The sequence below is a fragment of the Aphis gossypii genome, chromosome 2 (genome assembly GCF_020184175.1).
Source record: "Aphis gossypii isolate Hap1 chromosome 2, ASM2018417v2, whole genome shotgun sequence".
Lineage (NCBI taxonomy): Eukaryota > Metazoa > Arthropoda > Insecta > Hemiptera > Aphididae > Aphis > Aphis gossypii.
The window spans coordinates 22,560,027-22,575,473 of record NC_065531.1 but is presented as its reverse complement, the minus strand read 5'-3'; the positions used below and the strand labels follow the sequence as shown (position 1 = coordinate 22,575,473).

Genomic DNA, 15,447 nt, shown 5'->3' with positions numbered 1-15,447 from the left:
GGAGCCCACCGGTGACTATCACTAACTATGTAATATTATATTATATTAATATATTACTTTGATGAAATACAAATTTATTTTTATTTTGTCCTGAGCCATATAATTGGTAAATCAGGCTCTGCCCACACGTCCATTTACTGGAGTTTTCTATACTAACTATAGTAGGATATAGTTAGCTAACTATAGTAAGATACCATGTAAGAAAATGCTAGGTATAACGTTTTTGAAATTTATTTTACATAGTTTTAAATCATTACAAAACAACATTTTTTTAAAGTATTTTTTACACTACAGATTTTTGAATGACCACATACTTATATATTTTTAATTACATGTACAAAAACTGAATATTATTTGGAGTAGGTATTTAAATCTATAAAAATAAAATTTATTATTTTTTGTTTTTTGTAAGTTGTTTACCTTATATCAGTAAATATTTTAAGTTAAGACAAGCTGAGAAGTAGACCTACATTTTGTGAGAAACGCCTGTACCACGCACCACTCATTAAAATTTTAAATATTTATTTTATAAAATATTGCCAATAAAAAAGTAAAAACTTTAAAAAATGATTTTATGAATAAGTAATATTTTTTTAGAAAAAAAATTGTTGCTTAACAATTTAAAATAATCTTAAGAGAAATAATATTTTAAAGATTTAATTAAAAAAAAAAAAATAATAAATAATGTTAAGTCTTACATTAATTACTCATACGACAGGCGCCTCTCTAACGGACAGTACCCGTCGTACACTCATAAATGCTTACTAGACATCTATCTCCACATATTATCTTATACATTAAAATTCATAAGACTAATGTAATATAATATAATATATTAATCTAACATAATATAATATTATGGTGCTCATAACAATTGTTATAATACAATGTACTATAATCAAAACACAATAAAGTTTACTATAATCAGTAATCACACTGTGTTGTGAACTGAGCTTTGGTATTTTAAAAAAAATATATTCAGAAATTTTATTTCAAGCAATTATTTGACACATATATACCTACCTACTATATAGTCATGTTCGTATACACTTTTTAAGTCATAGCCTTTATTTAATCCTTAAATAAGGTATTCAAAAAAGGGAACATTATATTATGCACATTATAAAATACCATTCTAGTTTTAATTTATGAATAGTTTAAAGTTTTGCAATACAAAATAGTATTTACATAATTGAATACTAGATACTTCAATGTATTGCTTAAAATAATATTTGAATACCTAGTAGTAAATAACAATAATACCTACCTAATAATTATTAATTAGAATTAGAATTATAACTATTAATTTATTTTATATAAAATTTTAATTTCAGTTTTAATTTTAAAGTTTTATTGTCAACAACAGAAAATAATGTGAAGATTATTACATTATTATGAAAATCATCATTAATATGGGTCCAAACACTTCATTTATTTTAATTTTTTTAACAGCTATAGCATAAACATTAAACATAAAATATTTGTGATTTATTATTATTAATTATTATAATTTATATATTTATATTTTTGGTATTTTAATTTGATGATTGATTTAAGTGATAAATACAATTTTTAAGTATAACACATTTGATGGTTTTTCTTAATTCACCATATTATGTTTCGTGCTACTAGGTACTAGGAGAAGAGATCTCAAACATATATTTGGCTACATACTTTTTTTATTATTATTAAAGGTTTGTTAGGTACTATACTGTATGCATTATATTTTTGGAGAACTACAGATCCTCTAGAATTATTATTCTAATTTCACTTATGAATATATTATATAATATAATGATATCATACACAAATTTAATTTTAGCATTATCTTTTAACACATAGTTTAAAAATGTAATAGTGTAAGACATACAGACTTATATCGAAAATATAATAAATAATAATTTATTTACCATAATTCAAGTTATGCACTATATTTTTTTGTATTAACTAAAAATGGGTAAATACTACATACTCGAGCAAAATTATAACTATTGAACAATAATCTATATAAAATATGTCAAATAGACATAAAATATTACAACGTAATACATTAGTAATAGCATACACAGAAAATATCCATGGACAGGGATATAACAAATATATATATAATGTTTTTTTTTGTTTTTTAATCACTTATTGACACCCCACTCCCATGAGTAAGTCACTATATATAAGCATAAACTTGGTGTCTATTATGACCTCATCAGTATATTTATTATTTTTATTTAATACGAGTACATTTAATATTTAGGTGCAATATTTTTTACTTAATATTATAGTCTATAGATACCCATAGGCCATAGGTTTCATGATTAATATTCCAATATTCTTTATGGGCAAAGTTGGCACATGAACATGTGTTTATCACCCACACGTAATATGTTCTTATATAGTCATTTTTATCCACCTACAACCAGCAATGGTGGTCTCTTGAAGGTCAAATGGTACTAACGATAACTTTGGTATTGTATTTTTGGGTTCTAAGAATTTTTTAATTATAAGAAACTAATAAAATTAACACAACATTTCTGGAATAAGTAAGCTGAAATTAAACTCATAGTAAGTATTTGAAATTGCATGTATTTACAAAACAGATTTGATAAAATAATAAAAAACAACTATAAAGTATAATTTAAACTTAAATCTTATTAGCAGCCTTAACTACAGGTTTTTTAAGACCAGAGTTTTCATCATCTTCTTTTTCAAATGTAAAAGGCTTATCATAACCTAATATACGTTGATAATGCATAACATCATCAAATGCTTGTGGATCCACAAATAAAGGGCATTCTTTTGCATAAAATGTGATTGTTAATTTCTGTGTCAAAGGCAATCTTACTTCAAATGGTTTAAATTGTATCTGAAATCAAAATAAATACTTTTAGTTAAATATAATATGCTTAAAATAAGGAATACAGCTGTTTAATAAATGTTATATAATTAAATTAATATTAGTTATATACCTAATAGTAATTTTTACATTTTTTCTAAATCATGTTATTTTCACTATAATATAATATATTATATACAGTAATTTTTTCCAATACTACACTAGTAAAGTTATACATGATTATCGACTAGTTATAAAGTACTTTTAAGCTTTTAAACTTTACCAGTCAGTTTTCTAACTAACTTATAACTTAATTAGCTAAATTATTCATTATCATAACTAATAAGTAATATTATTTGCAAATTAAGTTGACACTAATTTACTACTATGTAATTGCTTAGGCTTCTACAATAGCTAGTATATAAGTGATTTATAAAGAAAATAGAATGTATTTTTATAAGTTTTATAAAATATAAAGGTAGTTAGTAATAAGAAGTGAAAATTTCATAACTATCATTAGGTAGACACGTGAAGAAAAAAAATTAATTAATTTCTTTATAACTAAGTTAATTTAAAATTGTTGTAATAACTATATTGTCTGTCAATTATTAACTCATAATAAGTCAGAATTAAAGTTAATTATTATTATACATAAAAGTTATTTTGTATAATGTTCATTATTTTAAAAATAATTTACTATTTACATAGTTGGAAAATATCGTAACATGAAAAAAAGCATTTTTTGCACTAGTTAGAGAGAGAAAACAAATAATGCATTAATATTTTCATAAGAAAAATACCTTATTTGTATGCACCAAAAAAGTATGATTCCCAAACATATCTCATAATTTTTTACTAATAAATACACAAAATAATATTAACATGTTCACTGTGAATAATGTTAAATGACATAAATTATTATCATAATTAATATATGCTGAACGACAACAATTATTGGTGGCATATACCTTGTTATTAAATGATTATAATCAGAGGCGCCCGCAGAAAATCAGCTAGTGGGTACAAAATTAAATGCATGTTATATATTCACATACTTGCAACAACATTATGTTATTTTGGTAGAACTAAGATGATCAAAAATATTATTTGCGCAGTATAGGTAATTCACTAATACAGGCTTTTATGAACGCTGACATTTTATAAAATAAAATTATGAATATCATGTGCACAATGATTTTTTGGTTAATTAAAAAATGTCAGTGGATGCAATGGCGCCCACTGCCCCACTGGCTTCTCTCTGATTACAATTTAACTATTAGATTTTTGTTTAGTCTCCTACAAGTAGATATTAATTAAAATCTACTTTCAAGTAGTATATTGATATTTTAAAAACTTTAATTTTGTCAGTGGCACGACACATATATTTAAATATGATACACAGCTAACATGTTAATATAAGAATATCTATTTTTTATGAAGAAGTTATGTTAAGCTAAAATGTATACTAATGATAATAGGTACTTGCCTTCTTAGGTTTTAAGAAAAATGAAATAACTGTGGCATTGTACTCGTCATCTTTTTCGTTATATTCAATAGATGTTACATATTTTCTTGTTACCAAATGAATGAGCACTGGTGTAATAAATGTAAAAAATCCTGCGATGGTGCATACACCAATGGTGGCTGCTAAGCTGCTGCCCACTTCCGCAGCCTTTTGTATTACCATTGGTTGAATACACAAACCCACAGCACTGGTCATGAATGATACAATTTTCAAGTTGCGTATCCGTGGACCTAACGTTCCAACATAGATGTTTTTCCACTCCACGACATTAGTCTGAGTGTTGATAGCATTAATCTTGGCCTCGGTGGATGACTATAATTGGGTAGACACACGCATTAATATTAATAACAGTAAAACTGTAAAACTGTTGGTACTTACGTGTTTGTGGAAGACTGCTGCGGCTAAAGGATGTTGAGTATTTAATTTATTCAGACAACTCCTGAATTGTGAAATACGACAAGTACGAAATACCATTGATGAATACATGATTTTACTATGTGGATAAAAAAAAATAAAATACTAGTAAACGTTGGAGTATTAGTAATAAATCTATTCTTATAATTTATAATTGTTGTATTATTATTAATTTTTTATAATAATAATTTTAAATCTTAATTTTAAAACCATTAAAATAATATGCTGAAATTGCTAACACAAGATTCGAACATATCGATATCACTTTTTTATCATAATACCACAGAATATTCTGTGATAATAATATAATAGAGATAAGGAACCGGGGACCGGCTCGGCCGTCGTAATTTCTATACTTTATACTTTATACTTATTAGTTATTAATAAACCATCATGATTTATGTAATTATATTCGGTCCACAAATTGAAAAATGAAATGGAATAATTTCAAAAATTCAAAAATATTCTCTCTCAAAATTTGGTAAAGTAGTTTAAAATAATGGAATCGTGTCATATTTCTATATTGTCGTTAAACGGACATAGACAGTAATACAGTATAATATAATAGTAGTACATGTTCTTGTAAATTACGAATATTAAGATAATATATTTTAATTTGTGATGTAAAATAAAATTAAAAATTACCAATTTTCTTTTATTATTTACGTATTTACTCGTCTAGTCGTCTAACCAAAAAAACAGTCTGACAACGAAATACCGTATATGGCAGCGCTATCTAACGGCAAAAGTAGGTAGCAATTAGCAGCGACAATGTTACAATCATGGCTAAATATATACATTAAACATTTTGGCATTGACTATAAGTAAGTTTGAACTGTGTTTGTTTTATAGTAATACCTACAACTACACAAAAGGAAAATTCAATATTAATTATTATTTCAAAAGTAACAAACTAATAAACTACAGGATAAGAAAAAAATTAATATTTATGTTAATTAAAACAAAATAATGGAAAAAGACTGTATTCAGTTATTGTTTTTGTTTCAGATGCTCAGTTTTTTCATGTTATTAGCATTACATGCTTTCTTCTGTCGACAAAGCGATCCATGTTTTGGCGGCACGTACATAGCGTTATTCAATACATTTTATAACCTGGGATGGTTAATACCAAATACATTGGTTCTAAAAATGATTGATTTTTTAACTTTTAGTAAATGTTTAAGCGATATCAAAAACAGCTGCCTTACACCAGATTTAAAAAAAATGTAAGACATATACTTATTATTTAGATATATGATTAATGTTTCGTTTATAGTTGATATTAAGTAATTTTGTATTCGTAATCAATCTGTATATTTTTATTATTAGTTGTGAAATGAACGCTTAAGATAATATTTCTATGATATAGAATTTTTATTTAATTACAATATAATATGGTGTACATTTATTGTAATGTATACACTATACAGCCATACAGGTATGTGTAGCTAATGGAGGAAGTTGTGAAGTGGGGCGGGACCATTTTGCTCCAAAAACGAGATACTGTTTTCCTCCAAAAATAATGGTTGGTTCCCATTTTCCTCCACATTATTTAATTATGTCTATTCTCCTTCAATATTTTAATCAATGTTGTAGTGTTGCGTTCCGTATTATAAAAATAGAGTATAGCTAGGATCAAATTTACTTATTTATTATTTTATTTATTAATTGATGAATTTTTATCGACATGAATACTTTTTTATTATATTATTATTTCTCTTTTTAGCCACCTGCCGAGTTCAGCGCGTAAGGTGAATTATTATATTTTAATTAAACTTTAAATATTTGATTTGTTCTTTTATTTTTAATTTAATATTCTGATAACGATTGACGATTTTATTATTTTATTTTTTGGAGGAAAATAGCTACGGCCGAGAAGTGTCCGTGGACGGCTACTATATGACAGTTACCACATGTATAGTCATTGGATTAATATGGTACTTTGTGTTTAGAAATAAACTTAAAAAATATCAACCAATAAGAATGATCGGTTAACGTGTTATAAATCATTTGACAGAAAAAGTGAAATAAAATACCTACGTATCCTTAAAATGTTTTAACAATTATATAAGGATCGAGTATTATTTGTTTTATTGAAAATGTATAATAAAAATTAATCTGCAAATATACGAAAAAAAAATACTATTTTTTTTCAAATTTTGTATTTTATGATTATTATATTATATATTGTTATTAATAAATATTTATTTTTATATTGTTTTATAATACTTAGTTTATTTTATCTGTACAGTTGTAGTGAAATAAAATATTTTACCATTATCTTGTTTAAATATATATACTTGATATGCATATGATAATAATATAATATAAATGTGTACTTATATAATATATGCATAATAAAACTGTTACATTGCAAATTCCAAATTACAAGAAAAATCTATAAATTGTATGATGTACTATAAAACTTAAAAAATATGTTTCTATACGCTCAATGGATTTTTATAGATCCGTCAGGTAGTATACCTACATTATTACATTATTATTGTTCATTAGAGTAATAGTTAATTAACTTAATATGAAAAGAAAATGTGAAACTATAAAGTTCTTAAAACAGAAATAAGTTAATTTAAGTTTTAAAACAACAAATACAATATTTGAAAATAGCTTTTGCAGCGTTTTCTATAGGTACTTAAGACGTTAAATACTAGCGGTATTGACGACTAAAAAAAAAAAAAAATGTTTTTGATAAGAAAGAAAATTATTATAATACAATTTATTGTATTGGAAAAAATAACGTTCAAAAAGGAAAAAAAAATTTATATCTATCTATGTAAGTACAAATAACAAATATTAATATTTTAAATATATGTATACAAAATATAACGTTACAAAAAAAAATAATTTTTATATTTATCTATATACAAAAATAATTTTTATAACTATCTATGCACAATTAACAAATATTAATATTTTAAAATTCTCCACAACTATCTTAGTAATTATCTTTCGAGAGCCCAAAATCGGAGTCGTCATCAGCACGATTTATTATACTGCATAGCCAAATACTAATCTGGCAAGTATGTTTCTCAATACATTTTTTCATAAGATGGTCTGACACATAATATGTTAATGTATTTTGTTCAGGAAGATTTAAAAGTCTATAATCAACTGTTCTTATACCTATGCCTTTAAATTTGAAATACTCTTTTTGTGATGTTTCTAGAGGAATTGTTTTTTTTCTGAAATTGGTCCTAATTAACTTAATATTTCATCGAAATTTTTTATACAATTAGCATCTAGAGAGTGTTGAAAATAACTTAAGTACAACATTTTTTTAACTGCCCAAATAAATTGGATGGGTGTTGGGTTAAAAGAATAGCCTTGTTGCTGACGAAACGTGGAAAAAAGGTTCTATAAGCAGTCTTGATTTAATCTATTTGTATAGACATATTTTTGGGATTTAGTTGGATTTAATAATGTGCACAAAAATTGCAGCCCTGAAATTGAGATCAACCAGCCATTTATACAATTCATTCTGTTTGTTTCATCAAAACCTTTGAATTTATTAATTATTTTTAAAGTTCTAAATGTATCTGCCATTTTATTTAAATGCGCAGTTTGTTTAAAATAACGATTGTATTGTTTTCTATTTGGAATTTTCGATGAATTAAATATGTCAAATAATTTGTCCATATTACTGGACACTGATCAAATCGATCGTGAATTAAGCAAAAGGCGGTAACATTTTGGAAATTAAAACTGATGGCATCCCAGCAGCAACAGTTTTGCTAAAAATGTGTGTAGCTAAGTAGACTTATTTTCTCAAGTGAACCCGGATAAATATGAGCATACGTCATTTTGGAGCCAAGCGTAGATTGCACTCTGAATCTTATTTGTATAAATGGTCTTTAGTAATAATATTGTTATTAATATAACAGTTAAATATAATTGTTAATTGTATAAGAGGCCAATATAGTTAATTTTATAAAAGAAAATCTTAAAATTTTAAGTATAAATAATCTATATAACTTATAACACATTAAATCATGACCTATACATAATATTGTGTTCATATTTATATTTTTATTTGATTTACAATCTATATTTTATACCATTGGCAATTAATTATTATTTTCATTATAATATACTAATTACTAATTAGGTCATTATAATAGGAGTATAGTATATTTCTGGACTTTTTTCCGCGATTCGTTCTACAGTGTTGTGTATTTGTGTACTAAAATGTGTTTGAAACTTACAATTTGGTGTTTTAAATCTCCGGTTTCGCGGTGGCCTAATTTTAAGTGGCGCTCTTTGCCCTTCTGAAACATAGATTTATCGATGAATTTAAAGTACCTTTTTAGTATTTTAACATAATGATAATACTTATGTTATTGTTTAGATTCACACATAATAAGTATAAAAATATAAAGATATATGTCTGCTAAGTACCTACTTATGTTTAATAATATACCTGTTCAAATTAATAAAATCAAAATCATTAAATTTAGCACATGGGTATTAATATTATAAAATATATTATTTAATGAAATTTGTGAATTTTAAACTACACATACAATCATCATCAACTACTTTAATCATATAGCTACAAACCATAGATATTTATACCCATCACTGTATAATTGTATAACATTATCTTAATTATATTATAAATGTAAAAAATAAATAAATAAATCTTACTCGTCGGCTTATGGAGCGTGGTATTCTTTAAATGAGCTAGTTTGCGGCACTTCGCCGTCCTGTGCCCAGCCATTTCGCATATAACACAGTAATCTGTAATCAATTATAATTAATATGTTTTAATCTTGGTACATTATATTAACTAAATATTAATATTTATTGAATAAATCATTTAACTTACTAAATTTCGATTTTTTGGGTGACTGGTGGTGGTCAGGTACGGGTGGCTGGGGGTGGTATGGAACGGGGGGCTGGTGGTGGTAAGGGACGGAGGGCTGCTGCTGGTATACTATGGGGGGCTGGTGGTGGTATGGAACGGGGGGCTGCTGCTGGTATACTACAGGAGGCTGCTGCTGGTATACTACGCTGCAGGGCTGTGCAGTTGCTACCATCGGCGCCTGCAGGTGTTCAAATAGAGGAGCACTTGGCTGGTACATCTAAAATAAATTATTACATCAATTAAAAAAACCGAGACGCAGATATCCAGTGGGAATGTACTAACAAAAGTCTGGCAAAAGAAATTCCGGTAAAAAAAGTCCGGTATATTTATTATATAAATTTATTTACTTCAACTTAAATCAATATTATAGGTAGGTACAATAAAAATTAAAATATGGCATTACACACCAAAAGCCGAGAGATTTTTGAAAATGTACAAAGGGGGAGTAGAATAATAGATTGGAAGCCAGGGTAAAAAAAATATATAAGGTACCATAAAACATTTCATTTTTATTTTTCAATAATGTTTTATTTTTTATGGTCAAATTTACAAATGAAATATAATATAATATAATCAAACCCTTAATAGTTTTTGCTTTTTTACTTTAGTTCCCAACCTAACCAATTCGTAGTTACTAAAGTAAAATATTGTTTACATAAACATATAAATAACTTATATATATATACATATAAATCGCCATCTGATATAATAATAAAACTGGATTTTTGGTGATCGGGTAGGCAATAAACACACAATAGAACGTTAGCAATAGATTTTCAGGATTAAGATAGGCAACAAATTGACGATTAGCAATAGATTTTGGGAACCCTTGAATTCTCTTATCAAATATTGCTAGCGGACCGTACATGTTTTTTCATAGTGACATAGTTTCGGTTAGGATTTACTGATTTAGTTGGATTTAATAATGTGCACAAAAATTGCAGCCCTGAAATTGAGATCAACCAGCCATTTATACAATTCATTCTGTTTGTTTCATCAAAACCTTTGAATTTATTAATTATTTTTAAAGTTCTAAATGTATCTGCCATTTTATTTAAATGCGCAGTTTGTTTAAAATAACGATTGTATTGTTTTCTATTTGGAATTTTCGATGAATTAAATATGTCAAATAATTTGTCCATATTACTGGACACTGATCAAATCGATCGTGAATTAAGCAAAAGGCGGTAACATTTTGGAAATTAAAACTGATGACATCCCAGCAGCAACAGTTTTGCTAAAAATGTGTGTAGCTAAGTAGACTTATTTTCTCAAGTGAACCCGGATAAATATGAGCATACGTCATTTTGGAGCCAAGCGTAGATTGCACTCTGAATCTTATTTGTATAAATGGTCTTTAGTAATAATATTGTTATTAATATGAAAGCTATGTTTAAAACTTTGGAACAAATCTAGTTTAGGGGCCAAGCGATTTTTTCAATTTTTTTTATCGAAACTTATGTATCTCATCGAGTTAAGAACGATGGTGCAATCAGAATTTGTCGCTCTCATTTAGTTTCGGAGTTATGGCCTTCCAAAGTTTTCGATTTTACGTTTATACGCATGCGCGCAACATAACTATAATGATGCGCGGAGGACCATTTTTGTTATTTTTTTGTACTTACGTATACGTTATATTACGTTATAAACACTTAATAATTTTTATCTTATCTACGTATTTTAAATTATAATTAATATTATATATAATAAATAATATGTAATATATAAATAATTTCCATATTATTATTATTTCTATTAACCTATTATGGTGATATCTTATCTTACGTATTTTTCAAATTATAATTAATATTATATATAATAAATAATATATAATATATAAATAATTTCCATATTATTATTATTTCTATTAACCTATTATGGTGATATGGCAATTCCAAAAAAAACCAAAAAAAACCAAAAAAACCATTTTTAAAACATCTTTTTATTTACATAAGTTTATTATTATTCAGAGTTTTCTTCTGTATCATCGTCAGAATTAGACTCATCGGAATTATTTTCCAACAATAGAGCATTAACGGGATCATATAATTTCCCTGCTATTTTAAAAAATTCAGGTAGAGGGTCTACATTAAGTGATTTACAATGCTTAATGAACATAAACTTCGCTAAGTATCCCGTAAAAATTTTTTTTTCCTACAATACTGCGAAAGAAATGCCTTTGCGTGTCTCCACATCCCCTCTACGTTATTGGTGTGTGCGCCATTGTCAGGGTTTTTAAATTGAATGGAATGGTTCACGGTTAAATGCTGAAAACCTTCTTCCTCCAAACAGTCGTAAGCCTATTATTTAAAAATATATGTTGAATGAGCAACCAAAATAAAATAGAAAAAATTCCATATACGTGGTAAAATAAATTTAAGGTTTTATTTACTTTCCAACAATCAGAGATGATAGTGGTCCCGGGTTCAATCCATTCCTTTATAATATTTAATAATGTCTCCTTGTCTCGTTTTTCAACAGGAATCAAAAAGCAACGGCCACTATCTCTTTCGACTCCTCCAAAAACCCATTGGCCTTCTACTCTATGGCCACGGTGGTATTTCCTCCTCCTCCATTTGGATTCGTCGATTTCCACTATTTTATTGACCCCTCCTACACAAACCATTAGCAAAAGAAAATTGCCAATTTATGAAATTTTCAATTTATGCCATATTAATTATAATATTTATTTACCAATTACACCATGATGTGTAATCATAGCAGAAATAGTCACCTCCCTATGAAAAGAGGACCACACTGAACGAAAAAATACTGTATAATTTAACAAAAACAAATTATTAATTATCAACTAATGAGTTTTTATAACTTCAATAAAATTATTGTCCAATCAATCATATTAAGTTTAATCTAATTAAAATTTTATTGAATTAAGAGTTTTGAATTAATTAAATCAATAATGCATAATTAATTCATAAAACCAATTTTATTACTTATTTGTAAGAATGTAATAAAATAATTATTGTTTGTATTTTTGTTTTTATTAGTTCAAATAAAATTGTATTTAATTTAATAATTTGAATTTGTTAAATTAACAATATTTTTGGAAATAATAAGATTGAGTTATAACGAAAATAGATATTAAATTATTATTTATAATGATGCCGGTTTTATTATTATTTTATACTCGTTATATGCGTCCACCATTGGGTTTTCCCCATGTTTTAAATATGTATTGAGTTAATTCGGAACATAATAGGCAAAATAAACAATAATATTGTAAAATTTACAAATATTATTTATTGATTATAATATTATCGCCATTTGTTGTAATATCTTATATCATAGTATCAAACTTGAAACTATCATATTATTCACTATTTACTGTTCAATCGTTATTCGTTATTATTTTGTGTCGTGCGTCGTGCGTCTTGTTGTACTTGTGTATCCTGTGACCTGTACTATTTTTTTGTGGTAAGTAATAACTTTTATAACTATATTAGTTTTAATATTTAGTGTTTGGAACTTATTGCTCTAAAAGTGTAATAAATAAAAAAAAAATAAAGAAATTTTCTTTGAATTGAAAAATCAGAATTAGCTGAAAAATGCACAAAAATCTTTAACTTATTATAATAGTTATGTATTAAGGTACTTATATCATTATATTATATATTGACTTCAAAACACAATAAATTTTAAATCAACCCAATAGTCATTTGTTTAAGAATAGATTGAAATATAGCTTTATAATATTAAGTCCTGCAAGGACTTAATTATGTGTTTACATTTTTTCTAATGATGTGACAAGATGCTATGTTCATCAACATTTAATTTATCTCACACAAAATTCTATGGTACAAAAAATAACTTGCATTTCTCTTCTGTTTATTGTTGTTTTTTGTGTTTTTTTTTAATTTGAATATATTTAAAAAAAGTAACTTAATATAATTTAGTATTAAATTTATTATTAATAATAATAATAAAATAGCCAAATCAGGTAGACCAACATTGTTCCGAGCACCATAATAGAACTTATTACTTAAGTAATTGTGCAATAAAATTAATTTTATAATTTCATAGGTGTATTGTGGTCTGGGGATTTAAAAACAGTTTTGTGCATAGATAAAGGTACCTATATTTTTATTTAATCAATTATGATTTGTTTTATTTGTAAAGTAAATGTGTCTACATTTTCGGCATTAGCTTTTCATTACAAATTTATGCATTTTCTCAATGCATTAAGTACATATGAGTGTTCTGAGAGCAACTGTTCTCAAACTTTTCAAAATTAAATGGCCTCAGAAGGCATATAACTAGGATACACACTAGTAGTGTAAAAGTTACTGAAGTTAATACAAATACTAATGTAATAATTCTCTTATTAATTCTTATGCTGCTGTGCCATTCATTGATAAAAATAAAATACTTTGGTTAATAATTCCTCTCTAATTCCAATGATTTACCACCATTGAAAAGCAATGATTTTAATTTAAAAAAGCTTTAAATGTTCTTAATGTGTCAGCTGTTAAATTTAGCCTTCAACTACATGATAATAATAACTTTTCTAGAAAAGATATTTTAAATATTCAAAGTAAAATTTTTGATTTAATTTTAAATCCCATTATATTATTGCTAAAAGGTGCTTTACTAGATACTATTAAAGATCCTTTATTAACATCAACCACTAATGTGATAATATCTGAAATATCTTCAATTTTCAAATATTGTAGCAGTGAGTATAAGCTGAACAAGTGGTTGTCTGGCGAGGAATTAACTGCAGATATTATGCAATTCACAATAAATGATGAAATAAATTTTGTGTCTCATGCTGGTGAAAATGAGTATGATGAAATAAAGACCAAAGGAATCTTATTTCCATTAAAATTCCAGTTTCAAAAATATTATGAAAAAAATCATATGCTCATTGAAACATTAAATTTATATGATAGTTTAAATATTTCAGATGATAATTTTTTATCTAATTTTATTCAAGGATCTTTGTGGAAAGATAAAGTAAAATTACATCAAAATAAAATTGTTCTCCCCTACTTCATATACATTGATGACTTCGAAATCAACAATCCCTTAGGTTCAAATGCAAATTTTCAATCTATATCTGCTCTATATTACAGTTTTCCTCTAAGTAAAAATAACTCCAAAATTTCTGAAATATTTTTAGCTGCTTTAATTAAAGCTAAAGATCTTAAAACATTTGGAATGATTTATGTTTCAAACATTTAGTCAATGAATTAAATAGCCTAGAAAGAGATGGTATTTCTATAAACACATCATGTGGTGTAAAAAATGTACATTTTATTTAGGTTTAGTTATTGGAGATAACTTGGGATTAAACTGTATATGTGATTTTAGTAAATCATTTGCTGCTAATTTTTACTGTCGATTTTGCAAAGCAAAAAATCACTAACTAATATTTGGCTGAAGAAGACGAATCAATGATTAGAAATATTTATAACTATCACATAGATGTTGGAATAAATGATTTTAAATTAACAGGTGTATATAATGAATGTATTTTGAATCAAATTGATTCATTCCATATTACAACAAACTACTGTGTTGATGTAATGCATGATCTTTTCGAAGGTGTTTGTCACTACAATTTATGCCACATTCTTCAATATTATATTTCAGAAGTTAAAATTATTTCATTAGAAACTCTTAATAATAGGAAACAATATTTTAACTATGGTACTATAGAAGTGGGCAATAACTCTCATATTATTGAAAAACAACATTTATTAAAATTTCGTTTAAAAATGTCTGCAAGAGAAATGATGTGTTTTATTCATTTTTTACCTTTAATGATAGGTGATTTAA

At 25.9% G+C, this 15,447-nt stretch overlaps 1 protein-coding gene and 1 pseudogene across 3 annotated transcripts in view; both read right to left on the bottom strand.

The window, feature by feature from the left end:
- Positions 1-2,560: 2,560 nt before the first annotated feature.
- Positions 2,561-15,447, bottom strand: part of LOC114124330 (transmembrane protein 70 homolog, mitochondrial) — a 35,709-nt gene continuing 22,822 nt past the window's right edge. For 2 of the 3 annotated variants that reach the window (XM_027987553.2, XM_027987552.2), the window contains exons 3-5: positions 4,734-4,848; positions 4,317-4,667; positions 2,561-2,860 (exon numbers count right to left, since the gene is read on the bottom strand). In XM_027987553.2, coding sequence (XP_027843354.2) covers positions 2,639-2,860; positions 4,317-4,667; positions 4,734-4,841 — 681 coding nt within the window. In that variant the 5' untranslated portion in view covers positions 4,842-4,848 and the 3' untranslated portion in view covers positions 2,561-2,638. Of the gene's footprint in view, positions 2,861-4,316; positions 4,668-4,733; positions 5,001-15,447 lie in introns of those variants that run through there. The other variant, XM_027987551.2, reaches the window with a different exon arrangement.
- Positions 11,614-12,370, bottom strand: LOC126549571 (uncharacterized; annotated as a pseudogene).